Here is a 26,806-nt window from a genome sequence, read left to right as displayed (position 1 = left end):
ACAGCTCGGTACTGTTCCAATTCCTTATTCCTCACTCACACTAATGTTTGTCTATCACCGATTCCCACTGATCCACCTTGAAAAGCTGTGTGTGTAATCTGCGCACCACTCACCATAGCAGAAATCCCGCAGGAACACATTTTAATTACTTATACGTTAATTTTTCTGAGGCAGGGCCTCACTCTATAGTTTTGCTTACCCCAAAATTTGCTACGTAGACCAGGCTAACCTTGAGCTAACAGATGCACCTGTCTCTGCCTTCCTGGTCTGGGATTAACAGCAGGCGTCACCACGTCCAGCAAGAGAACCTGTTTTTAAAGGTCACTCCGCTCTACAATAAAGGCTGGTGCACAGGAAGCAGCCAACAAGCATACACTGAGCAGATAGAGCTGGGCTAGTATTTTTAGTCCTGACAGGAAATCACATCAAGAGCTGTTCTCTTACGCCTTTCTTAAAATATGCTGCCAAAATCACTAAGCTACAAAATTCTGGTTATACATTCATGTCATATTTACTTAGCTGCCACTCAATATTATTTCATTATAGGTGTACCTTTTTGCCCTTCAAATGCGTTCCCACGCACCTCAGTGCAGCTTTAACACGCTCACTAGTGAGATAACTCAACAGAGCGCCCTTACACATTCCTAGTTTCCTTTAAAATGTACCTTTACAGAACTGCTGGACAAGCCAAGGTCGGCAGCGAACCCTTTCTTTTTCTCCTAGGCGATCTGTGGGCAGGTCAGCAACAGATTCCTGGATTGCTCTGAACCCTAAGTTTCTGAATGAAAATTTGGAAGGTGTCCTGGGAAAGCTGGACGTCCTGTAATTTCCTCATGTTTGCCATTCAGTGTCCTGATCACAACCCACCCAAATCCACCACACGGAAGCATGTCCCCAAATGAACTCTGACATGAGCAGGGAGACAGGGAGAAAGGGAATGCAAGCAGAACTGCGGGATCAAATCAATCAATCAATCAATCAATCAATCAACAAACAGTAAACATACAATGGACATAGTCACACTAACATTTCATTTGGGGGTCATGTTTTGAAAGACTGCAAAATGTTCCAATTAAAAGATTAAAAGGAACAGCTGTTGTATTTGAAGAACCAAAAGAAGGGTCAAAAGCCGATTTGGGGATCGAGCTTTCTTTTAATCAAGCATTCTTTTGAGAACCAAGCAACAAAGGATTCTATACGTTTTCTAACGCTGTGTATTCGTATTCACATTTAGCGGATACAGAATTAGTATCAGAGCTTTAGCATACACTACAAAAGGGAGAACCCCAAAGTCTCCGGCTAGTGTGCTCACTGTCAGTACTGTACCCAAGACTCCAAGGTGCAAGCTGCAAGCCTTGAGTTGCCAGCAGTTGGCGTATGAATATATAGAATACACTCTGCCATTTGGTCTCCTAGGACAGCAGCAAAAGGCTGTTTCCTTCTTTCCTGCTATGCTTCAAATTACTAACGCCTTTTGCAATACTTTTTCCCCAATGAAAGCATATAATTCACATTAGTGGGGCTTGCACTTAGGGTAAAAGCTGTTACAGGAGCCAATGTGAATTCGAAGCCTTGAAGCTGCAAGGAGCCAAGGGCTGTCAGGATCTGAGGCGTCAGCTCCAGTTCTTACAGCGGGTTTTCAGCATGGCAAGAGGTTAATAGGTTAACAGCAACCAGAGAAAAGGAGGGAGGTAAGTGATTTAGTGATTACCGATACGGTTCAGTTTTTGTCTTTCTCAGTCTCTTCTCGCGAGAGGTCAGAGGCACCCGTTTCCAGAGCATACTCCAATCCCATGCTCCTCGGGCATACCCATCTTCATCACCACCCCCTTGGGGTACAATTGCATATGTGTTGCCATTTATGACATCTATAATCGGCACAGTGCAAATGGTTCTGTGTTGTATTGATGATGCAGCAAGATCAAATGGAAGCGTATGTATGGACCCATATGTTTATACGAGGTCATAGGGAAGGAAAAAAAAAGGACTTAGGTAAACAGTCAACATAGAAAAATAAAGTAATAGTCTTTACCGATAAGGTTCAGTTTTATGTTTTCTTTTCGCCTTTTCCTTGTGGCTTAGTGGAATACGTTTCCATAGCATACTCCAGTCCCAGGCCCCTCTGGCAAAACCATCTTCATCCCCACCTTGCTGTGGTTCAATGGAATAATCATTCCCGTCTATGTAATCTATTAGAGGCACAGTACATGTAGCTCTGAAACATTTACAGAAAATGAAAACGCATTTAAGAACCCCAAACTGACTAGTTTAGCATGCCTAACTACGTGGGCTTCTTTTGTACTCGGTTTCATTTGCATTGGGAGACTACCTATGGTCTAGTCTAATGGGGGCAGAGACTAAATAAGGTCTTGGGAAAGTCAAGGCCAGCATGAGCGGAGAATGGAAGGGGAGTTTATCCTAGCTGTCCCAAGTAACCCTGGGCAAAGAGCCGCGCCACTGAGCCTGCTAACTGCTTTCTCCCTTGTACTTGGCATTACGGGCAGCTATCTTAGAGTGATTCTGTGGTCTTTACAGGACTTTTCTGCCTGTTGTTTTCTCCAAGGTCTTGTGTAGGCACTGCCACCGAAAACACATCTGTAACAGCTTCAACTTTTCGTTGCCCCTTCAAAGGTGGTTATTATGAACACATCCTTCTGTGTTTTTACTTAAATTTCTTCCCTCCTTTTACTACAAAGCAGAACAACTCTCTTACCCAAACTAAAACCTCACACTCTGTATTTTATTTCACTTAAAAAAAAAAGGCAAGAAAGAGCCTGTAGTAGCTGTAGGGGCATGTCGGGAATGAACTGAGGTTTGCAGGAGACAAGGAGAGAGAAATCCCTTGCGTCTGGGTTCTGTGAAATGCTAGCGGGGCTGCTGCTCCAATGATGGGGAGGAACCCTGTTCAATCGCATCAGAAAGGGCTGAGCATGGAGATCACAGAAAAACAAAAATCCGTGGAACTCAGAGCCTTGCTTAGAAGTGGATTCTAAGAGAACTTCCTTCTCTCCTGAGCGTGACCTCAGAGGAGGGCCACTGTGTGACACACGGAGCTCCCGCTGGAAGCAGTGGAAAGCCACTTCCTTGGTGCTGGGAGGATTTCCACATTGCCCTGGAGACAGGGGCTGGCTTCCCGGATAGCTATCTTTCCTCTCGCCATGTTCTTTTCAGAGTTTAGAATACACGTTGGCATGCAGAGAAGCACAGACATCAGTCTGACAGTTCATTAAATATCAGATTTATGGTAAATTCATTTTTTTCTAGGCCTGGTGCTGGTTTTGCATAGTGTCGCAAATCATCTCTGTCACAGGGCTGCTGTGGAGATAAAGCCAGACAGCACGTGCGGTGTTTACCATGGGCCTTCCCCTGAAATCTGAGGAGAAAGTCTGCCAATTGTCACAAGAATATGTTGCATTCGCCTGGATTCTGAAATAAAATTCTGGACAGGAAGCAACCAAGGTTTGGGAACTAAGGACTGAAGCTCTCTTTTGGCGTTTTAGAGATCTCTTTACGTTAATGGTGAGGACTGTTTCCCACAGCTGTCTATTTCCAACCCTGGAAGCTTTCATAGGAACCCGAAGGCTTGGCCTGAGTCACAGGTGGCCCTTATCTAATGTAATCACTGAAAAGGTCGCAAGAAACCCAAAGGGTTAATTCCAAGGCAAGCTTCTTCAAGTCTTCAGAGCATTTACCCAGAGGAGAGGGAGCAATCAGTATCACTCCATGAGAAAAAGACAAGTTTGCAGGGGGACACCTAGCTTTTTCCAAATACAAGCTGGCTACATTTGAACAGGCCAAAGCATCCACCTAGCTCCACCCAGGAAGCAAACGGCTCAAAGGAAAACACGTCTCACACAACAGCTGGCAAACACGATGGAATTGGGGGGTGACGGGGAGAATAGTGTTTGTCCTTCTAGGACAAGGTTTACTTTTTTAACTAGGAAAGGAAAAAAAAAAGCAAGGTTATGTTACCTGTCCTTAGATATGGGAGCTACAAGTGGTGCATACCAGTTAACTGCCACCTCACAGTGGGCATCAAGGTATATCAAAACCTTAAAGAAAAGAGGCAGGGTGAAAGAATACTCCTCACAGACGGTAAATCACATATCACACACAATGTAAAATTAGGTGCTGATACACATTAGCATTTTAGTCAATGCTGCCACGTCAATTATCCGTTCAAACCCGCATTCTCATTTAAATTAAAACAAAGCAAAGCAAAACAAAACTGAAGGGTAATTCGAAGCACATCTAACTTTTCAGTTGCCAACAAGGAAGTGCTGACCCTATAAACAGGACACCCCTCCTACCTGTCCGAGCTTAGCCTTCTGGGCGCCGATGCTTCGAGCCTGGATTAAGCCTTCTCTTCTCTCATTCCGAAACACCTTCACAAGGCCGTTCCATAGCTTTATGTAGTCATCCAGTTTCTCTTTTAAGTGTTCTACGAATTAAAAAAAAAAAAATCCATTATGGACTTTTACATAGAAACTTTTTTTTTCTCTCCCAAGAAACAAAGATTGGCTACAGATGTGCCAACTGATCTTACATGGATCAGGCCAACGGCTAAATCTATTAGGACGGAACATAAAGGCTGGAGGTGTCAATCGACGGTAGGCTGTGTGCGAAGCATTTTTGAGGCCTTGCGTTCAGTCCTCTGCCATCACACAAAAGGAAGACGGAAAGCAAAATGTGTTATAAGCTAAGTTGTAAGCTTAGTATATCTACAGAGGAATGAGTAGTGTGAAATTTATCAAGCATCCCTGTTAAGTTTGAGTAAATATTTAAACTTAGAAAATGTCAGATTTAAAAATTAAAAAGAACACGCAATATTTTGTAGCTGAAAGAAGCTGTGGTTGAGGATCTCTGAAGATACAGAATCGACTGATAATGTCATGTGACTTCCTGGAGTCTGCAAGGGGCACAGGCGGCTTAACAGTTTGTTTCCGGGCCATCGTTCCCCAACCATAACAGGTACTGAAAACTGCAGTCCTGCTGTGAGGAAGGCTAGCCACCAAGTTAGCCTGGAACAATCAAAAGACCCATTTCTGTCTACAGCTTAGCATTACCGGTATGTGTATAATTAAATTATAATGATTATAATTACACACACATAAGCATACATGTTTGTAATTTAGGAGAGTAAATTCTATCCTGCGAAAACCAGGCACAATTGGCAAAGTTTACACCTTGGCTTCCCATTGGAAAGTAACAGCTTTTGTCTATCACCACGAGTCCAGGAAACTGGCTCGCCAGCTAGAATCCCGATCCCGCTGAGACGCTTCCCCAGGACATAGAAATTGCCCTAAAATTGTTAAAAATCTGGCTCATCAGTACAAAAAAACCACCAAAAAGTTGCTGCATCTAGATACGAGCTGGTGGTAAAATGGATATGCTAGACCATCTATTTAATAGTTTGCTTGTTTAGGAGGCTTTTTAAATGTTTCTGTTTGTTTCCAGATAGAGTGTCATATTGCCAAGGCTGGCCTCAAATTTACCATTTACCTGAGGCTGGACTATATAACAGTCCTGGCTGTCCTGGAACTTCCTCTGTGGACCAGGTTAGCCTTAAATTCACAGAGATCCACCTGCCTCTGCCTCCCGAGTGCTGGGATTAAAGGCGCGTGCCACCACCACCCGGCTGGACCTGAACTCTTAAAACATTGTTTTAAAATTGTATGTATTGAAAAATGCATAGATGCCTGTGCACCACTTGTGTGTCTGCTTCATGGAGGAGGCCGGAAGACAGCATCTTACTCCTTGGGACTGGAATTACAAATGGTTGTGACTATGTGGTTGCTGGAGTCAAACTGTGGTCCTCTGGAAGTGCAGCCAGCGCTCTTAACCTCTCCCAGCTCCTAGACTTGAACTCTTGATCCCCTGCCTCTGCCTCTGAAGCACAACTATTACAGATGTATGTAACTGAACCAGAGAGGTTCTTACTAACAAGATACCCAGACATATGGGTTTTCAGGATTAAGACATCTCTCCATCTCTCTCTCTCACACACACACAGATACACACACACATACAGATACACACACACACACACACTTTGGCACCAACTTTTAATGAATCTTACAAATAAAATTCTCATGCTTAATTTTATTTTCCTGCCAAAATATTTGGTGATTTTCCCTTTTGTTTTTGCTTTTTTATTTTTCAACAAGGTTTCTCTGTGTAGCATTGGCTGTCCTAGAACTCTTTCTCTCTGTAGACCAGGCTGGTCTCTGCCTCCTGAGTGCTGAGATTTAAGGCATGTGCCACCACTGGCAATTTTCCCTTTCTTTTTTTTTTCTTTTTTGGTTTTCAAAATTAGTTGTTTCTTTGTAAAAGAAGTCTTGCCCTTTTTTTTCCCCAAAGCTTGGTACAGTCCTACCTTACTATTTCTAAAGGTTTTCTTAATTCCTTTAGGGATTTCTTTGGGGCATGTTACTCAAAAACATATCTTAAATACATCTTAATGTACAGTGAGTGACCTGTGTTTTCAGATTTAGCCTCTCAGTCAAGACAAATGGCTTCTTAGTGACCTCACACTGTGGTAGACTGTATTTATTTAGGCCTCAAAATACCAACTGTCACTTTCTAGGGGGAATATTGCCTCCCTACAAACCATGTATGTCAGGCTGGGTTTGTGACTGTCCATGGCCTGGGCTCGTGTAGAAAGACCGTGGGTCACTTGTGAGCAGAAGCCTTAAGAGTCGGTCCACTGTGTTCCATCATCGGCTCCTCTCTTTACCTCTGTGTGGGCAGCGCACAGCAGAGGCCACTGAGAAGGTGCATCAGCAGAGAAGCAGGGGCAGGGATACCCTGAATGAGACCCGGCGGGACAGGGAAAACCCTCAGCTGCTGGAGACCATACTGTAGGACAGAGCTGCTGCAGACCGTAAGGCAGGGTGGAGAAAGCCCTGGGTCACTGCAGACCTCTAAGTGTCTGGGGCTGGTCCATCTGAAGCAACCTTAGCCTCATCTGAAGATGCACACACGCGTGGGAGAAGCCAGCTCTATTTAAAGTCCCCAGATCTTGCTAAGAGAGAACACTGTCTTTTCCAGAAGCCTTATAGGTTATGCAAAGTAGTTAGATCCTTTTAGGGGTTTTCTATTATTTTGTCTCTAAAATAAAAGTTATAAATTCAAGGTTTATATTTTATTGGGGTAAAGTACAAAGCAAGTTTTTATTTGGGCCTGATGAACCAAATACTACAATTTCCCTGAAGTTAGTAGCAAAAGATTTTAATGTTGTCTTGAGATCGGGAACACTATTTAGACCTTCTGGACTCTGGTTCCAGGAGAGTCTAAAAGTTTCCACCTACTGTCAGGAAAGTAGATCCTGCCTGAGAGGAGACAGAAGAGTAGAGTGTGGACAGACACACTGACAGCAAGAGGGGAACGAGATGCACAAACACCACAAGCTTCAGGGTCCCTGTTCTTTTGGGGGCCAAAAAGTTATTTTAGGAAGGTAAAGTATGTGTTCCTTTTATAATGCCTATTATATATTAATAATAAAGTTCCTACCATCAGTACCAAGGCAAGAGATTTCAGAAAGTATTTTTGTAGATTTGGATTTTTTTATGCACTTAGAAATTACTGTATGTTTGCTTCTGTGTCCCTGGAGGCCAGAGGAGGGTGTAGGATCAACTGCAGGATCAGAGATGACGGTGATCCATCTCCAGTCCCCTACAGTAGATTTACAAATGTTTGTCTTGCAGAAAGAAATATTTTGATAAAAGCAAGCATGTCTATCATAGAAAACTGCAACCAAGCTAAGACAGCTAAGTTAAATATATTGAATTTAGCTAAAACATTTAAAGCTCTACACCTAGAGTCGTCATGAAAAATGATGAGCTGAAAAAAGTGATCAGCTGCAAAGAAGTGAGAGAAAGAAAGAGATCCTAATTTTCCTTTTTTCTGGTGCCAGCCTATGTGAGCACATCACGATTCTAGTTCCGTCCTTGGAGAAGCAGCGAAAGTTCACGCAGACTGGGAGAGCTGTGAACTGCGCTGGAGGAAGCTCGATGTAGGGAGCTGTATAAAGCCACTCGGGAAGGTGTTGTCACGGTACTCCTGTCCTACCTTCCACCCTAACCTAACGTCAGACTTAATGGTCACGCCTTATGCAGAAAACCTTGAGACGTGTTTGTCAGAGCATAAGCAACCTGCTCTTACTGAGTAGCTGAGCGCTTCCGTCAGTTCCAAACACTTCAACTGCTTGGTGACAAGCAAAAATAAACAAACACGCAGGTTTGCATTGAAGAAGCAACATTCATTTTCATTTGCATGTTGACTTAGGACCTGGGCCACAGGACTGTTTCCACATTTCTGTAATTAGGAATACATATTTAACTTACAATAATGTATTGAAAGAAATTATTCACAATGAACTTTAAAAATTCACTTCTCTAGAAAATCACCGCTTGACCAGTCTCTTGCCAAGCTGAACCAAGATGGCCCAACACTTGCCTACATACTGCAACTGTCTCCTTTAAAAGAACGAAGGACAAGCCAGGTGCAGCCTGTGATGACAGGGCTTGCGAGGTGGAGGCAGGAACAAGAATTGAAGGCTATCCTTAGCTACACGAAGGGTTCAAGGCTAGCTTGGGTCTCCCACACATACGCTTGTGCTCTCTCTCTCTCTCTCTCTCTCTCTCTCTGTCTCTGTCTCTCTCTGTCTCTGTCTCTGTCTGTCTCTCTGTCTCTCTCTGTCTCTCTCTCTCTGTCTCTCTCTCTCTCTCTCTCTCTCTCTCTCTCTCTCTCTCTCTCTCTCCCCTCTCAACCTCTCAAAACAAAACAAAAAAACCTACATGGGATCTACAGATCAAAAGCTGCAGGATCTCCACAACATAGGGCAACAGCAGGATAGCCCAGAGGAGTTCCCGTTCCACACCAATGGTGTAGCAGAAACCAAGGGCCTCAAACCAGACCAATGACTCTGTGCAATGAACACTTGCAAGTAAAGATGTGTGGGTAAGGGGGTTTATCACGTGATTCACTATGTCACACTACAGCTTCCATGAGGAGACTGGTTTTTTCTTTTATTTTTTCTTAAATTTCATTTTCTTTTATTTTCGGGCAGCGGAGGGAGTTGCGAGGGCTGAGGGCGGATACAAAGGGATGGGGAAGTGAATGGAGATGGAGATGCATGATGTGAAAGACACAAAGAATAAATAAAAAAGGTTAAAAAACCTTCATAACTTCTTTTTGTTTACTATTTTAAATCAACTATAGAATAAAATGAGTGGCAGAAGATGTGTTCTATATTTAAGAAGTAGCCCGTGTAATGACCAGTGTAATGGTTAATGGAGGAGCCTGGTGGGATCCAGCTCTGAATGCTGGAGGCAGTATCCCATGGACTTGGGTCCTTGACTGAAAAGAAGGAGAATATGAGCTGAACACCAACATCAATCTCCCTTTTTCTCACCATGGACTCAATGCACCCTCAAACAGTGGGTCAAAAGAGCCCTTTTCTCCTTAAGTTGCTTTTGTCAGGTAGTCTGCCACAGCACCAAGGAAAGTGACTAATCCACCCCATTTCAGGCCAAATTCAGTGTGTGTATCATTGGTCAAGTGTAAAGTGAAGACTGGGAGATGGGTACATGGATTTCAGCTTCGAAGCCATGGCTGGAACTTCAGGTGGTTGGCATTGCAAAATACACATGACCCTGCTGTTCAATCTGTCAGTAAGTGATTCCTATGACCCAATTTGTGAAATCCAAGTCCCACGGAATTGGTACAGCATCAGACAATGCTTAATGACAGTCTTGAACTCAAGGATTTGGATCCAGCAGTTAATGACTACATCTGTGACTGCTGGCAAGTCACATGGTTTCTTTGAGCCTCCTGCATAAGATAGAGGTAATTATAATACCGGAAAGGTTGCTGTTAGGATTAGACAAAATGATCCACATACAGTGCTTGGCACAGTGAGAACACAGTAACAGAACAGTAGATACCCAACATTTTAAACACTTAATTATTTTGCTATACCATCTTAACAATTACTTCTGATTAACTTACTTTCTAGCCAGAATTTTATAGTTAAGATGTCAAGCCTATAGCCATTATTATTACCTTTATTGCTGAAATCATCAATTAACACAATTTCTGCTAAATACTTCCTTGGTGTCCTTTTGATCACACTGTGGACTGTCCTCATGAGGGTTGACCATCCTTCATTGTGGAAGACAATGACAACGCTTGATGTGAGCAGGTTTTCATCATAATGCCAATACTTGCATCTGTAAAAAGAAAATTGCATCATCTATATTTAAAGGGAATCTATAACACTTGGCTTCACATCTCTGTGATTTGACTTTTTCTGATTGGATTAAATACTATTGCCTTATCTAAGGAACAGTATGAAGAGCGTTGGATCTCAGCAGAAACATAAGATCAAAGAGAGAGGCTGTTGTTGAAAGTTACTCTTAGATACAGCTCCTTGGTAACAGCACACTGTGTGAGAAAAGAGAAAGTTTATGAATCAATGCTGAGGATGCTGAAGATACTATTACAGCTGTCAGCTTGTTTTCTACGACACAGAGAGCACTTTATAGTCCATTCTGAAACTTGAGCTGTAAGTGCAAGAGATTTATCCTGTTGTCTAATATGACAGTAAGAAATATTCAGGAAAAAATGAAGCAGGCTAACCAGGAACACATGGGAGTCTTTGGGAAATTTACTCGTGAATGAGTACAGCTCTAACATCGTCTGGGCCTCCTGGATTGACGAAAGATGGACCTTTGGTTATTCTACAAAAAGAATGTTTGAGACAGGGACAGCGGGAATAAAGCTATTGGAAGCCTTTTCCTAGCAGGATCTCAGAGCAGGGTCTAAGGAAGACTCCAGAGTCAGGAAGACCTGAAGAGCACATCCGAACGGGGTAAGCCAAAGTTGAGCCTCACGTTCTTCCAGGGTAACTGTTCATGATACAGAAGTCGGAAAGGATAAATCTTGGGCCTGGGCCTGTGGGACAGACCAGAGGGTAAAGACACTTGCTGAGCAAACCTGGTTAAATTCCTTGAACCCAGCTGGAAGACAGAGCGTGGGTGTATTGACATGGCTTTAAACCATTATTGTATAAGATTCCACACCATGAGCTGTTCCTTAAGGGGTTTAATTATTTTCTTATTGATGGCCATTTCACTTGGCTCTATGTCCTTATCTAGGAATCTGTCTTTCTAGATGCTCAGGACCTTAATTCATTAAGGACAGAGCGTCATTCGTTCCATTCAGTGCCGTGTTCCTAGCAGCTAACATACAGGAGCTGCTCCATGGTTGGGGAGGGTGGTTTTGAAAGCCACTTGATGTATTTTCTTCTCTTTCTATGTCCAAACCATATTCCTACTCTGAGAAGCCTTTGCGTCCTGATGGCCCATATTCTGTGGAAGAGGAGTCCTTCCCCTTCCAGAAAAAAAGCAGATCTCCTAGTATGGAGCGGTGGAAAAATCTGGAAAGAACAAGAGGACAGATTGTAACAAAAGCAGATGAAGAGCCAGTATGGTGGCTCACGCCTGTAAGGAATCTGCCCCAGAGGTGGAGGCAGGATCAAGTCAAGGGCCACTTCAGTGACAGAGTGAGTTCTAGGACAGACTGAGCCACAGAGTGAGATCCTGTCTCGAACTAAACCACAGCAGCATCAAAACTAGTAGATGACGGAACAGGCTTGCCTCAATTTCATTCCGAGCTTCAGGAGACAGCTCAGTGTGGGGTGTCTGCACTGCAGAACTCTAACCGCAGAGGTGTATTTGGGCCGAGAAAGGTTCGTCGCTATCTCACCTCTCCTTACAGCCTCTTCTGGCTCTAGATTGACATCCAAGGGCCAGACATTTCCACAGGACTTCAGTAGGGAGCAGAGAAAGTAGCTAAGAGTGCACAGCTTGCTGTTTGCTGGGTATCAGAGTGGTAGGCGGTATCAGAGCGTACAGAGAAGCTATGGCACGGAAGCTTGAAGCCAAGGTTTGGCTCTAGACGACAAGCAGGGCTCAGAGGATCCAGTGAGGACCAAGCTGGAGATGCTACCGGGTAAGGGTGGCAAGGAAGGAGCCACCAGTCACAATGGCTGCCAAAGTCACCAGGCCACTGCAGCATGATTTTCTGTGGTTAGAATGTGTCCCCAAAGCTCAGGTGTTGCAAACCTGACCCCTAAATGCTCTGGCATTTAGTGTTGGGAGGTGGAGCCTTGAGGGTGAGTAAAGTTACCATCACAGTGGGTTTCTCAAAGCCACGAGTTTAGCGCCCCCTATTGCTTCCTCTCATCTATTTACACAGGAACAATTCTGCTCTTAAACCTTTCCCCGGGATTAGATGTGGGAGATCCATGCCGATGCCTGACCCTCAATCTGAAAGATTCTCAGCCCTCAGAATTTTGAGAAGTTACATTTCTTCCCAATTCTCACTTTGAGGTCTGCTGTAGTCACACAAAACGGGCTAAAACCAGTGTCTCAGAAGCTGATGAAGATTTCAGTGTACTCAAGGAGACAGGGGATCCCTCTCTCAGAGCCCGAAGAAGGCAGCACCTCAAGAATGCATGGCCTTTCAATCACTGGATGCAGGAGAGAAACATGACCTCCACAGCACAGAAACATCCCACGGAAGCGTGCAGCCTGGGCTAAGGAGCCAGCCCAACCAGAGCTTTGGGCGACACAGATTGTGGTTTCTTTAACCACAGGTTTCCCTTTGCCACAAGCAGGCTGACTGAATGCAGGTTCTTGACAAAGTTTAGCTCTTGGGCAGCTTTCCTGGTTTGCTGTGGTGAGAAGAAGCCACAGCACAGTGATCACTGAATGCTCATCATCCACAATACTTTTACATGAACACCAGGGAAGGAGCGACACCCTGGCCTGGCAAGAAGGCTCAGTGGGTAAAGGTGCCTAACCACTGTGCCCCAAGATCTGAGTTTGATCCCTACGATGGAAGGCAGAGCTGACGCCTGCAAGCTGAACTCTGACCTCCGCACACAATAAACAGATGTGAAAAGGAAGAAAAAGAACCATCCATGGTACTAAGGTTTGCAGCATGTCTTACCTTACTGCTGGAAAATGTGTAATAGAGTAGCCTCCCTTTATCTGACGTTTTTGCTTTCTGGGGTTCTAGTTACTTGTGGCTCAGTAACAGAGTACTATACAGTTAAGATATCAGGAGAGGCACATTCGAAAACTTATTTTATGATCAGTTATTGATTATAGGATACTTAATTTGCAGTCTACCTTTTATCAGAAGAATACACTTTTAGGAAAAGATGAGGCACGCGCGCACACGCACACACGCACACACACACACACACACACACACACACACACACACACACACACAGGACTGGTACTATCTGTGCATCTAGGTAGCTACCTAGGGGTCTTGACCATATGCTCATGGATAGCTTACTGGGAGCTGTGAAGGAAAGAAAATTAACTGCAGCAAGAAGCCGCGTTTGGGTGGACGGGTCTGGTTGCGTGCGTTTGACTCATTTCTGCTCTCCAGCATCTCAGGCTCCAGTCTTTTAGCAACAAGGACAGTACAGTGGTAGCTCAGCTACGTGGAGCTGCTCTGATCACAAGTATTTATATTCAGATTAGAAGCTTGGGACATGGAGTGATCCTTGGTATCCTAGGGAAGGTTTTCATGGTAACTTCTGAGACAAGTGCTTGGTAGCAGGAGAAAATGCAGAAAGCGTCTTTGGATGCATTGTGTAGGAAAAGGAGGACATCAGGTTTCCTGGTCTAGCGCTCTCTACTGCACTCCTTTGAGAAAGTCTCTCATTGAGCCTGGAGAGCTATGTCAGGTCCAGAATGCCTCACACAGTGCTGGGGGTACAGGCATGTGAGGTCACGATTGATTTTCAAAAAATGTGAGTGCTAGGCGTTCAAGCTTAGGTCCTCACACTTGTGCGGCAGGCATTCTCACCCCAGGCATCCCCCTGCCCCAGGCATTTTATAATGACAGCTGCAATTTACAAAAGTAGATTTCAAATCCAAAAAATGAAACACATATTAATATGTATTTGCGCTATCTCTATAGTTCTAGTATCATTTGTAGTTTGATATAGACCCTTGTCATAGGGGCTAAGAGCTGGTGCCATAGTTGAGAGTGCTTGCTGCTCTTCCAGAGGATCCCAGTGAGGTTCCCCAGTACCCGTGGGGGTGGCTTACAATGTCCCATAACTGCATCTCCAAAGAATTTAATGCCTTCTGGCATTCCACAGACACCCACACTGTGTTCCTTAATAAGACACACACACACACACACGCGCGCGTGCACACACACGCGCGTGCACACACACACACACACACACAGGCGCTTGTGCTCTCTCTCTCTCTCTCTCATAGTTAAAATAGAATAATTTAAAAACCTTGTAATTAGACTGTCAATAAATACTACTTAGCTAAGCAGACTCCGGAAACCTCAGCAGTCGGAGGTCCTAAGTTGCTGTGATTTACACACTGTCAACAATCCACTGCACCCCATGCATGCACCTGTGTATCTGTGTGAGCCCGGGGCTCAACTCGTGTCCTTTTAGAGCCACATCTTATTTCTGTATTATTCACTCAAGTCCTTACTTTGACAAGCTGCACCTTTAGACTCTCACCTGTTAATTCTGCAGGAAGTCTAAATCTAACAGGGAAGAACTTTTAGGCCCAGGAATTAAACCCATAATTTGAGAACCAATGACTTTTTCTTTTATTAACTACCTTCTTTCATTTAAAAATAAATATGGAGCTTTCCCAGCCTCCAGCTGAAATTACTGTTTAGTTAAATAATTAAAGAAAGAGAAAAATGCTTAGAATCTACTTGAAATGGCGCTTACACCAAATTCCCAAACATATTAGTAATGCAGGCATAAAATTTAACTTAGCATACAGAAATATCTATTTTCTTTTCTGCGGATGTGTGTGTGGGGGATGTTGAGACAGGGTTTCATTGTGTAACTCTGGCTATCCTGAAAGTAACTTTGTAGACCAGGTTGGTCTCAAACACACAGATATCTGCCTGCCTCTGCTGGGATTACAGGCCTGTGCCATTTTCAATGAAATGGAGAGTTATAACCTTTTTTTTTTCTTCCCTGAAACAGGGTTTCCCTGTAGTTTCTAGAGCCTGTCCTGGAACTAGCTCTTGTAGACCAGGCTGGCCTTGAACTCAGAGATCCGCCTGCCTCTGCCTCCCGAGTGCTAAGATTAAAGGCGTGCGCCACCGCCGCCCGGCGAGAGTTATAACCTTTAACCCCAGTGCATCAACCTCAACAGACTGGGAGGGGGTGTGAGTGCGTGGTTTCAGTGCACTCTGGGTGAAAAGGTACAGTGCCAGCACCGGAGAATATAGATGCTACTCCTTCAAATGTGTCATATGCAGAAAAATACAGAATTTAACACCAACAAAACAAAATACCTATAATGGCTGGGTGGTGGTGGCGCATGCCTTTAATCCCAGCACTTGGGAGGCAGAGACAGGCAGATCTCTGCAAGTTCGAGGCCAGCCTGATCTACAGAGCTGAAGAGTCCAAGATTAAGAATACAGAAACGTAGACTCCAAAAATAAGAATGTAGAAATAAAGAACTCTAAAGTTGTAAACCTAGGAGAATGAGAGCAGGCCGTCAGCAGGACTAACTAGTAATAGTGGGTTACTTTGTTTTACAACCCATCGCTCGGTCTGCAAGGATGAAGAGGCCTCTGCAAACTGAGGGTTCGCTTTTAGATAACACCCTGGCCACTCGCGACCAGCAACTGATGTGAACTGAGTTAACTTTTAAACGATGGGGTGTACGTGACGTTTTGGTTTTGCATTGTCCCGTCTCCTTCCCTGCTACACATAAGTGGCAGTATCAGGGGAGTGCACAGCTTCGGGAAACACCATCAGCAAGTACCAGAGAGAAAAAACGGGCTAGATGCAAACACTAGTTTAACTGAAACTTTCTGTTAATGAAAAGTGTAAAAAAATAGAATAAAATAAAAGCAATTTGTATCGGAGTTTTACCTTGAGATTATAAAAATTATTTTGTTTATGCCTAATGCTTGCTTCTTTATATAAAGCCCCTAAGAAGGGGAGCTTGGGAACAGTCCAGAGCCACATCTCTGGCTGTGGTCTCAGCTAGCTGATAAGCTTTTTGTGCCCCATGGGGATTTATTTATTTTTTTTAATTTTTTTTTCTTGGAGTACAGTTTGTTTCTGGTTTAACAGGCTTTGGTGGTCTGCCCCATCTTCGCGTGACCCCTGAGGCACCAACAGGAGCGAGTTCCAGGCGTGGCTCCAAAGCTACAAAGAAACCCTGTCTCAAAAAACAAAAACAAAAACAAACAACAACAACAACAACAAAAAAACCAACCAAGCCAAAAGAAAAACCCCCCAAAATCCCAACCAAAACCAACCAACCAAAGGACACAACAAACTATAGCGCTACTTCCTCATTAGCCCTCTCTGGACGTGCATTTTATCAGTGTGGCTCCTGGGAAAGACCTGACGGTTCTTAGTCCACTTAAGGGTGCAGAGCTTCAAACTGAGTCTAGGTATAATTCTAGACAGCTGGGTGGGGTACAGTGACCACCGTGTCTTTGATCCCCTAGTCTAGCCTCCATGTAGACTGGCCCTTCCTTACTAATAATACGGTCTTCCTTTTGACGAGGCACAGTGGAATCGAGCTGCAGTTGGTTTTCGTCCTAATCATTTTCTCAGACTTCCATCCGTGAAGAGCCTGTACCCTTTTCCTTCTCTGCTAGACACTAATTACTTTTCCCTAATGTTCTTATTAGTCAGTCCTCCCTGGAAGGTCAAATCCGAGTCCGGGGTAATAGAACTCCCTCATCCTATTATCTGCAAAATGAAAATATCAGACAAGCTAAGCTCAGTTCTGCTCAAATAGCAAGAATTTCATGATTATGTCAATTCTGAGTACATATTTGTTGATTTGATTTCAAAATGTTTATAGGTCTACTCTATTCCAGTGTTGCCCGAATACCATCCATTTTTTCTGTAATAATGAATCAAATATTATTGACAGGGAGAATAATAAATCTTACATTCTTTGGGGAGATTGAAAATCAAGTCGGTTTACACAGAATTAATGGCTGTGCCTGGAAAAAATTTCAAGTATATCACCCTGTCATATTAAAACTAAGCAATGGACAAAGTACAGCTGCTAACAGTCGTCCTTGCTTGGGTGTACTCTATAATACCCCAGTTGGAAAACAGAGCAAGTATGAAGGTGAAGCCCGTGGACAGCTTTGGGCCTGCCCCCTCAGGTAAGTTCAATCTCAACAAATGACAGTTGTCTGTCATGTGTACAAGATTTAAGGCCTGTGTTGCAGCCATAGCTGGGTTATTGCATCAATTCCTGGGACTAAAGTCTTGTTCTAGGGCCGAGCTAAGATTTTGAGGGTTAGTTCATGCTCAGACATTGGATTGGAGGAGAGGGGGCTGTTTGAGCAAAGCAGGGTTCCTAGAACCTTTCCTGGCTGAATCCCGGGCTAAGAGCTACAGAAAAAGCAGTATAAGCCACAGCCGTCTGCAGCGTGCACATCAAGAGCAAGAATCCCCACTGGAATACTGTGACCTCTGCTGAGAGGGATGGGGGCCAGCATGATGGCACAGCAAGTGTAAGATTCCCCAGGGCCCACGTAAAGGTGGAAGGAGAGAGACAGCCTCACAACTCCTGTTCTCTACACAGGAAGTGCAACATACATGACCATCCTCCCTCTCTCACACACAAAGCCCCCAATAATAAATACAATGAAGAACAGAAAAAAAATCCTGTATATATCCATTTCCATTCTCTTTGTGAGGCAGTGTCCTGTCTCCCCACAGTGCAATACAGCTGTCCAGTGATTAGCCATGATGTCACCTTCCCTTTCCCTCAGTTCCCCATCCAGCGTCAAACTCATGGTATGGTTAGAATTCAGAGCTCCTAACAAGTGAGAGGAACGAGATATGGTGTCATCTTCGAAGAACTCAGGTTGTGTTCTCTGTAGTAACCTGGGTCGGGGGACCTCCAAGAATGAGAGCGGCTGCGTTTCAGCCACCCAGCTGGTGCTCCTGCTCTGGTAAAGTGCCCAGCAAGCCGGACAAGAAGCAGAATTCATGAGCCGGAATTCTCGAGAACTGTGCAAGAAGACATGGGAGAGACAGGAACAAAGGGCTGATGAGAAACATGGTTGCCATCCGCCTGCCTGCTGAGGAAGCAGGTGGCATCAGAGACACACAGGCTAGAAGCAGGGGGCACTAGCTGAGTGGGCAGCACTGCACTGAACATGAAGCAGAAACACGAGTGCCCGTGGGGAATCTTAACGCATCCATTTCCCAGCACGGGTCCAACAGGCTCGGGCTCTCAGAACTCACCGTGAAGAATCGGAGGGCGCTAACAGTCCTGCAGGGTGGAGAATGTTTGAGCCAGGCAACTGGTACTTCTGCCACCAAGTATACGGCTTGCTTGACCCCAGACAGGAAATATGGTTCTAAGAGCTTTCCCTCTTTCCCACACATATGATCTTATCCAAGCTTCCTTATAATCTTGCAAGTTAGGGAGACACTTTTAGCATTCATTTACTGCACACAGGGACTGTGGCTGTTAGGTTAAACGTCCTGCCCAGCCAGTTAATAACAGCAGTGAGTCTAAAAATGAACCCTTCGGTTCTAGCTTTAAGTTCTTTTCCCTTAAACTACAATTTACTAAGTATCACTTGCACACACATGCTTATAGAGCAAATAGGCCAATGAAGTCCATATTTTTGCCCATACACAAGGAATGCATGGCTACTAACACAAAGGACTGCACGCAGCGTGGAGGATTTCTGCCTGGCTTTAAGGGTCAATGATACTAAATATGTTTTAAAAAACTAAGAATGCTGAGTTATGTTTTGGGGATAGTTTTCCCCTTTTCTTTAATTTAAAGAAAAACATACTCAGACAGATGTGTCCAGTTAATGATCTGAAATCTCAAACCACAATTTGGGGAAAAAAAATCTGGCAGTGAGTCCTAGGACAGGACATATGTTCTTGTATATTTCTTCAAAATCCCCTGGGAAAGAAAAGAGAAAGAGGACATTTCACAGTGCGAGCCATATGTCTATAGCTATATCGGACTCTCATTCCACATATGTGCTTACACAGGATATTCTGATTTTATAGAGAGACCACCTTATCAAACACCGATATATCTGAGCTAAAGCAGCAACCACTAAGAGGAGTTAAGGATCAGCAGCCCACTGTGGACCACGCACAGTTGTGAAGGCATCAGCAGCCAAGAAAGGCTTGCACCTTGGAGCTAGTTAATTAATGCTCTGCCTCACTCTGTGAAGGACTTCAGGCAGCAAACGAAGACAAAGAATGAAACATTATAGAAAATAAAAATAGAAGAAATGGATTTTTTTAAAAACAAAAAGGCATAGAAAAAGAAGTAAGAATGCAGTTTATAAAGTGCATGGGAGAGCGTGAAGGGCTTGGACAAGCACAGTTCTAGGGTACTGCCCACAAAGAACACACAATAAGTGGCGCTAGCCTGGATTCTGCTAATGGTGCACCCCTACTCTAGATGCTGTTTATGAGGCTGCCAGTTTGACTAGAGTTTTTTAGACCTGTGACTAATGTTCTTGATGTGAAGTCCAGATGGCAGATATTTTTTACTTTTAAATGTGCAGTGTCCTTATGGCAGGGACAAACAGTAATGAGCTTCACCGAGCTATATTTTCATGAAGGTCTCAGCGGCGACCGTATGAGTGGCATCATACCAACTCATTAAACAGAGTTGTGCAGAGGACAGTCTGAAGATCGCACTTTGCAAACATCCCTCCAGCTGCTTCTTGAGACATCTCCCACGTCACCTTTCCTCACTCTGTGAGCGACAAGACACTTCCTAGTGCTCTAATTACAGTGTGGAAATCACATCGCCCATACGGAGGGAGGACCCACACTTCCAAAAGCACGTTTCAACTCTGTTAACAGCTGAGGAGGAGGTAGATGCTCATAGGGGTAGCATGGCAACTTCAGGTTGGTGTTAGTGGATAATTCCCCCACAGAGAATTGTTAGCTAGTGCAGGCTGTGAAATGCTTAGTTATGGAATCTTCCACCATGGCCCACACTAATCCCATAACTGCAAAATGAAGGGAAGCCCTACATCAGTTTTTGACGAATCTAATGCAAAACTTTGGTTACAGATGTTGAGACGAGAACATAATAAAAACAGCTAGTATTTATCAATTCACAGACCAGTCAGCTTCTGCAGCTAGCAAGACTATATTAACTGTGTTTAGTGACTTACATGATTAAAAGTATTAGAGTCCAAGTAGTTCACTTAACATGTAATATATAAACATATATATGTGTATAGTATTTAGTAACTATTAAAGAAGAGAAAATCTAATAATACTGTTTCAAGAAGTCATGAGTCTACCTCTTTTCTGGCACTGAGTCTTTATACTTTTGTTTCCTATCCACCCAGTCTCCCCAAGATCTGGTCATATGTATCCCAGGCTGGTCTCGAACTTCTGATCCTTCTGCCTCTACCAGTGGAGTGCTGCGATTATAGGCTTAAATCAGCACACCAGGATCATGCAGCACTTGGGCCTGAACCTAGGTAGGTAAGCACTCTACTCAGGTACATTCCTACTTCCTATGTTTATTTTTCTTTTACATTGTTGCAGGAACTTTGCAGAACACTTTCTGAAGCCAAGCCACTTGGATGGAGTTGATGCTGGTTGTCAAGTGGTTTGCTGCATGGGATTCTATGACCTGAGACGGTATGTAAATTCTCACCCGGAAGCAGGCAGGTGACAGGAAGGCTCAAACTCAAGACTTCTGGAAAGCGTTCTAGTTCACTGAAAACCTCGAAGGGGACCCAAGGGCTTAAGGCATGTCCACATTACAAGTGAGCTTCTGCCACTGCAACATGGAACAGTAGACCATGGATTTGTGTTTTCTCCTCAAAGTCCCTGAATTTTTAACAGAATTAGAGACAAGCCAATATGTGAAGGAGATAGTTATCGAAGAGAAAAGCAAATCCACTCTGTATGGTGTGGATGCAACATGGAACCTGAACACGAGGGACAGCGGAAGAGAGGCTCCGGAGTTGAAAGATACTACCGAGTAAAAGGAAGGTCAGCGGTTCTTTGGCAGACATTCCCTTAGAAATCTGTCCTCCTGAGATAACTAATAATGGGCACAGAGACCAAGGCCCAGGCTTGTCCATCACCGCAGTTTTTACAATAGTGAGAAACTAGAAATATTTCCAAATGTCCCTAAATAAAGGGTCAACAAAATGAATTATAGCCAAGCAGGGAGAGGAATGCCTAGCATGCAGGTAAGAAAACAGTGCTTCAAAGAGAACAAACAAACATTTAAAGAACTCAAGAAACCAGACATCAACAAGCTAAATACTCTATTTAAAAATGGGGGTACAGATCTAAAAAGAATTCTTAACAAAGAAATCTCAAATGCCCAAGAAACACTTAAAGAAATGTTCAACACCCTTAGGGGTCCATCAGAGAAACGCAAATCAAAATGACTCAGAGATTTCAGCTTACACCTGTCAGAATGGCTAAGATTAAAAACACAAGTCACAGCTCGCGCTGTCGAGGATACAGAGGAAGGGAAACATTCCTCCATTGCTGGCGGGAGTGCAAGTTTGTAGAGCCACTTTGGAAATCAATATGGCGGTTTTTCAGAGTTAGGAATAAATCTACTTCAAGAACCAACTATACCACTCTTGGGTGTATACCCAAAGGATGCTCCTTCCTACCACAAGGACACTAGGCTCAACTACGTTCATAGCAGCATTATTCATAATAGCCCCAAACTGGAAACAACCTAGATGTCCCTCAACCAAAGAACAGATAAAGATAACATGGTATATTACATAATGGAGTATTACTCAGCTCTTAATAAAAATGACTTCATGAAATTTGAAGGCATATGAGTGGCACTAGAAAAAAAATCATGCTGAGTGAGATAACCCAGATCCAGAAAGACAAACATGGTATGTACTCACTTATAAGTGGATATTAGCTGTAAAGTAAAAGATAATCATGATATTGTCAGTCCACAGACCCAGCGACGCTAAGTAACAAGGAAAGCTTAAGGGGCGGGGCGAGGTGGCAAAGATGCCCTGGGAAGGGGAAATAGAATAGATTTTGAGGGTGGACTTGGAGCAGGTGGAGTTAGGAAAAGAAGGGAGCAGGTGGCAGGGGAGGGAGGGAGAAAAAACTGGGAGAAACAACTGGAATTGGGGGCGAGGTGGAAGCCTAGGGCACTGGAAACTCCATGAACTCTACCAGAGTAACCCTAGCAAAGATTCCTGATAATGGGGAGCACGGACCTTGAATGAGTCATCTTTTGTAACCAGACAAGGCCTCAAGTGGAGGGACTGAGAAACCAACCCAGCCACAAAACCTACAGTTTGTCCTGCCTGCAGTGTTCTGGGACCAGAGTCTAGAAAAAGCCATAAAAGAGACCGGAGAGACTTTATCCACAACTGATGGCAACAAAGGCACAGTTCCACAGCCGATATTAGCTGGTGCTTGGGGAGTCCTGCAGAGGATGGGGAGGAAGAATCAAATGGGTCAGGGACACCATCAGAACAAGACCCACACAACTGACTGACAGGGACTATTGGCTACAGCCGTAGGTCCACAGCAGCCACAACTCACTTTGCTTATACATGGAAAAAGCTTCTCTGGTGTTCTGGATACTGGTGGTATTTCTGTTATAGCTGCCAGTCAATGGCCTTGAAGGTGACCTAAAACAGAGACTACTACACAGTTACAAGGGATCAGTCAGACTCAAAATCCTGAACAAAGCAGCAATGAGCTTTACTGGAGAGATGGAGAGGGGCATTAAGGAACTTTTCGGCTATCCATTGTTCCTCATTTATGTGTAAATTTGTGGGGCTGAGACATTATGACCAAAATGGGGGCATATTTATATTCCCCCAACACAGTTATTTTAATCAAATGTTCCAACAAGGGATGTTGCCCAATCAAGGGCTTGGCAAGGTGAATGAGGGAAGGACTGATCCTAAAATACCAAACAAAAGGCCTCCCAGGGCAGGATTAGAGAATTTTTAGGAGAGGCCACTGAAAGGCCTGCACCCCATGCAGACTCAATTTTTGGAAAAGTGACAAGCCTGTATGAGTAAATCAGTGGCCTCTAACAGAAGAAAAACTACAAGCTACCCAGCGGTTAGTGCAGAAATAGCTGGGTAATGGTCACATTACGCCCTACAATTCCCCATGGAATTCTCCTATTTTTGTGATTTAAATGAAATCAGAAAAATGGAGGTTGATACAGATTTCAGAGAGGTTAATGAGACCATACAGTCAATGGGATTATAACCTGGGTAGCCTTCTCCTACCGTCATACCAAAAGACACCTATAAGATTATTTTAGATTTAGCCAGGTGGTAGTGGCTTTAATCCTAGCACTCGGGAGGCAGAGGCAGGCAGATCTTTGAGAGTTCGAGGTCTACAAGAGCCAACGCCAGGACAGGCCCCAAAGCTACAGAGAAACCCTGTCTTTAAAACACACACACACACACACACACACACACACACACACACAAAGAAAAAATATTTTAGATTTAAATGGTTGTTTTTATATCATCCCTTCGGCGCCACAAGATTGTCACAGATTTGCATTTAGTATTCCATCAGTTAATTTCAAAGAGCCAATGAGAAGATATCATTGGAGTGTCTTGCCTCAGGGTATGGCAAACAGGGCTACGTTATGCCAGAAATTTGTGGCTCAGGCTATACAAAATGTAAGAGATCAATTTCCACAAGTTTATATTATTCATTATATGGATGATACCTTGCTTGCCCATAAAAATGAAGAAATTTTCTTTGAGACATATGGGCAACTTCAGCAGAGTCTTGGGCATGCAGGGTTAGCTATCGCCCCAGAGAAAGTGCAAAGGCAGCCACCTTTCCAGTATTTAGGTCATATGCTATATCCTAAAGAAATTATACCTCAGAAATTGGAAATGAGAAAAGATAGCTTACAGACTCTGAATGATTTTCAGAGATCGTTAGGAAATATTCAGTGGCTGAGTTCCACATGGGAGACCTTGAGCCACTAAGTGAAATTCTTAAGGGGAGTAGTGGCCCCAGTTCCACCAGATACCTTACAGACGCTGTTAGAAAGGTGCTAGAGCAGGTGGAATACGCAATGCAGAAACAGCAGGTACATGATATTAATCATAATCAATTTTGGCAAGCATGTATAGGACCTACAAAACTTACTCAACTGATCACTTTATCTCAGGTTGAGCTTGCTCAGTGATCACATGCTTTATATCATCAACATAGTAAAAGCTTAGGAAAACAATTTGGGTTAACAAGAGAAACTGCTCATTAGATTGTTAAGCAATGATATAAAATGTCCACAGTATTTAGTTGTGTACCTCATCTGGGAGTAAATCCTCCAGGCCTGCTTCCTAATCATTCATGGCAAATGGATGTTACTTATAATGCAGAATTTGGCAAATTAAGATATGTGCATGTGACAATTGATACATATTTGGATTTCTTAATGGCCTTTGCACACAGATTGGAGAAGCCACTAAGCATGTAATAACTCATTGCTTAAAGTGTTGTCTGTCTAAATCTATGTAATTTATAGTCCTTGCAAAGCTAAATGCACTAATGCAACAGATCCATTACACACAACACAACCACAAGAAGGCCGTTTCTGTAAGGATCATGTCATCTAAAGAAAAGAAAAACGTGTTCATGTACAAAGGAAAAACAAAAACAGAACTCTGAAGAAAGAGATGTTTACGTAGGGCCAGTCCTAACATTTGCTGATCTCTAAATCCAATCTGGAAAGCCAGCACTAGGGGTCCACTATCATGTTTCAAATATTATCCAGTAATTCTACTTAGTTTTCACCACTTTAGAAATAAAGTACTTCATGCAGTAGAAAAATTATACCTTGTGCGTACACCTCGGAAATCCTTAATATTCTGAAGTAATTGGGATGGGCTCCATTATGTATATGTCATGGGTAAGGAAGTCTGAAATTCCTTAAATGTCTGCAAGTAGATAAAATGCTGTGGTAACTGAAGCAACTGTATTCATGGAAAGCATTTAACCGATTCCTCAGAGCTCTGCTGTCTGAATGCTTGTCTCATAGTCCAGTCATCAAAGCCAGCTTGCTTGTGGCAGGCACTGATGACCACTGGGGCGAGCCCCACATCATTACTCTTTGTGGTCATAATTCACACTAAAACCTTCATGAAAAGAGATCAGTTCGGAAGCTTCCTCCGTACCGAAGACATCACAACGCTGAACACCAATTCTACTAAATTGTAATTTCCCTAAACACCTGTAACACATAATGTGGCCTTTGGCTTTTAAAGAGTGATGGGTAATTTGGTCAGATCCATTGAATACTGTATGGACCACTTCCTGAAGCTGATGTCTCTCTGCTAAGTCGTTTTTCTCTGAGAGCACAGACACTTGTAAGGCTCACTGTCATAGGTTAAAAAACAAAACAAAAATACATATTTTCACCCCAGGAATCAAGTTCTCCGTATTACACAAGCCATAAGACTTTCCAATTGTTGCCCTCATCCCTAGGACCAGACTTCATCGTCAGCTGAACTATGTCACATCTGAGGCCAAGAATGATTCACTCAAGCAGCCACCTGTTGAGGAAAGGTGATGGGCCCAGTGCCTGGGAGGGGGAGGGCACTGCTATGTTTACACAGCCATCAGCACCTGTGGAACTCTGACTGGGTAGTCTAATCAACAGAGACTACTGCAACACAAAATCTAGTAATGTTCCAGACAGTGCAGAAAGCTGCCAGTGTTCCATCGCTTATGCCCCAGACGGCAGCAGCCTCTGGGGAGCACAGCTAGGGAGGACTCCAACTTCCTCCTAAACCCATTTTAACAGTGAAACATTTGAAAAATGTTAAAACAAAGAAAGGTGGGTGGGGTAGAGAAAAAAAGATGACATATGGGTGACATCATCATCATCATAGGTCAATTTATTTCTGTTCTTCGTATGGAAAAAATTTAATATTTTATGCTTTTTTCGTTCGTGACATTTCTATACGTCATTATCAGATTTTATTTTGGCACAAAATGTCAAGTAAAAATATTTACTGTATTAGTGGATCTTCATTATTCAGCCTTTGTCCACAATGAGGATGGAACCTGTAGCTATCTGACAGGCAAGATGATGCTCTCATTGTTTCTGCTTTTGTACAGAGAATGTATCCTTGTGTAGACTATTTAATGCCCCATTGTTCTCCTTTTTATACTTTTTGTTGAGGAGTTCGTTGTTTAAAATGGCCCCAAGTGTAATACCAAAGTGCTAGCTAGCGTTTTGAAGCACAAAGACACCGTGCTGTGCCTTACAGAAGAAAATCCTGTTCCATAAGGTTTGTGTAGGCATGAGTTACGGCCCCGTGGCCATAGTTTCTGTCAAATACTCAATAGTCTACAAAGAAGGAGTGGGAGGTGTTTTAAAGCAGTCACATACATAAAATAAAATGAAGTATTGAAAAAATGTTGTGGCCAGAAGTTTGCAAAGCCTAACCCTGTATTTTCCACTTGTGAGTGGGTCTGAATAGGAATGGCCCCCAGAGACTCATATGTTTGAATGCTTGAATAGCTTGAAGAGACTATTAGGAGATGTGGCCTTGTTGATGGAAGTGTGTCACTGTGGAGGTGGGCTTTGAGATCTCACAAGCTCAAACTATGTCCAGCGTGGCTTCTACTGCCTATGGATCAAGACATAGAACACTTAGTTATCTCTCCAGCACCAGGTCTGCCTGCATGCCTCCATGTTTCTCGCCATGACGAACAGTAAGCCAGCCCCAATTGAATGCAATG

At 43.5% G+C, this 26,806-nt stretch overlaps 1 protein-coding gene across 2 annotated transcripts in view; it reads right to left on the bottom strand.

Annotated features, from left to right (window-relative positions):
• Positions 1-26,806, bottom strand: part of Galnt7 (polypeptide N-acetylgalactosaminyltransferase 7) — a 132,348-nt gene that overhangs the window by 17,233 nt on the left and 88,309 nt on the right. Inside the window, exons 3-6 of one of the 2 annotated variants that reach the window (XM_038326729.1) lie at positions 10,066-10,232; positions 4,311-4,441; positions 3,973-4,052; positions 2,033-2,215 (exon numbers count right to left, since the gene is read on the bottom strand). In XM_038326729.1, coding sequence (XP_038182657.1) covers positions 2,033-2,215; positions 3,973-4,052; positions 4,311-4,441; positions 10,066-10,232 — 561 coding nt within the window. Of the gene's footprint in view, positions 1-1,711; positions 1,895-2,032; positions 2,216-3,972; positions 4,053-4,310; positions 4,442-10,065; positions 10,233-26,806 lie in introns of both variants that reach the window. The other variant, XM_038326728.1, reaches the window with a different exon arrangement.

This window comes from Arvicola amphibius, chromosome 4, assembly GCF_903992535.2.
Source record: "Arvicola amphibius chromosome 4, mArvAmp1.2, whole genome shotgun sequence".
Classification (NCBI taxonomy): Eukaryota; Metazoa; Chordata; class Mammalia; order Rodentia; family Cricetidae; genus Arvicola; species Arvicola amphibius.
Note: the sequence above shows the minus strand (reverse complement) of the source record. Positions and strands in the feature narration are given on the sequence as shown.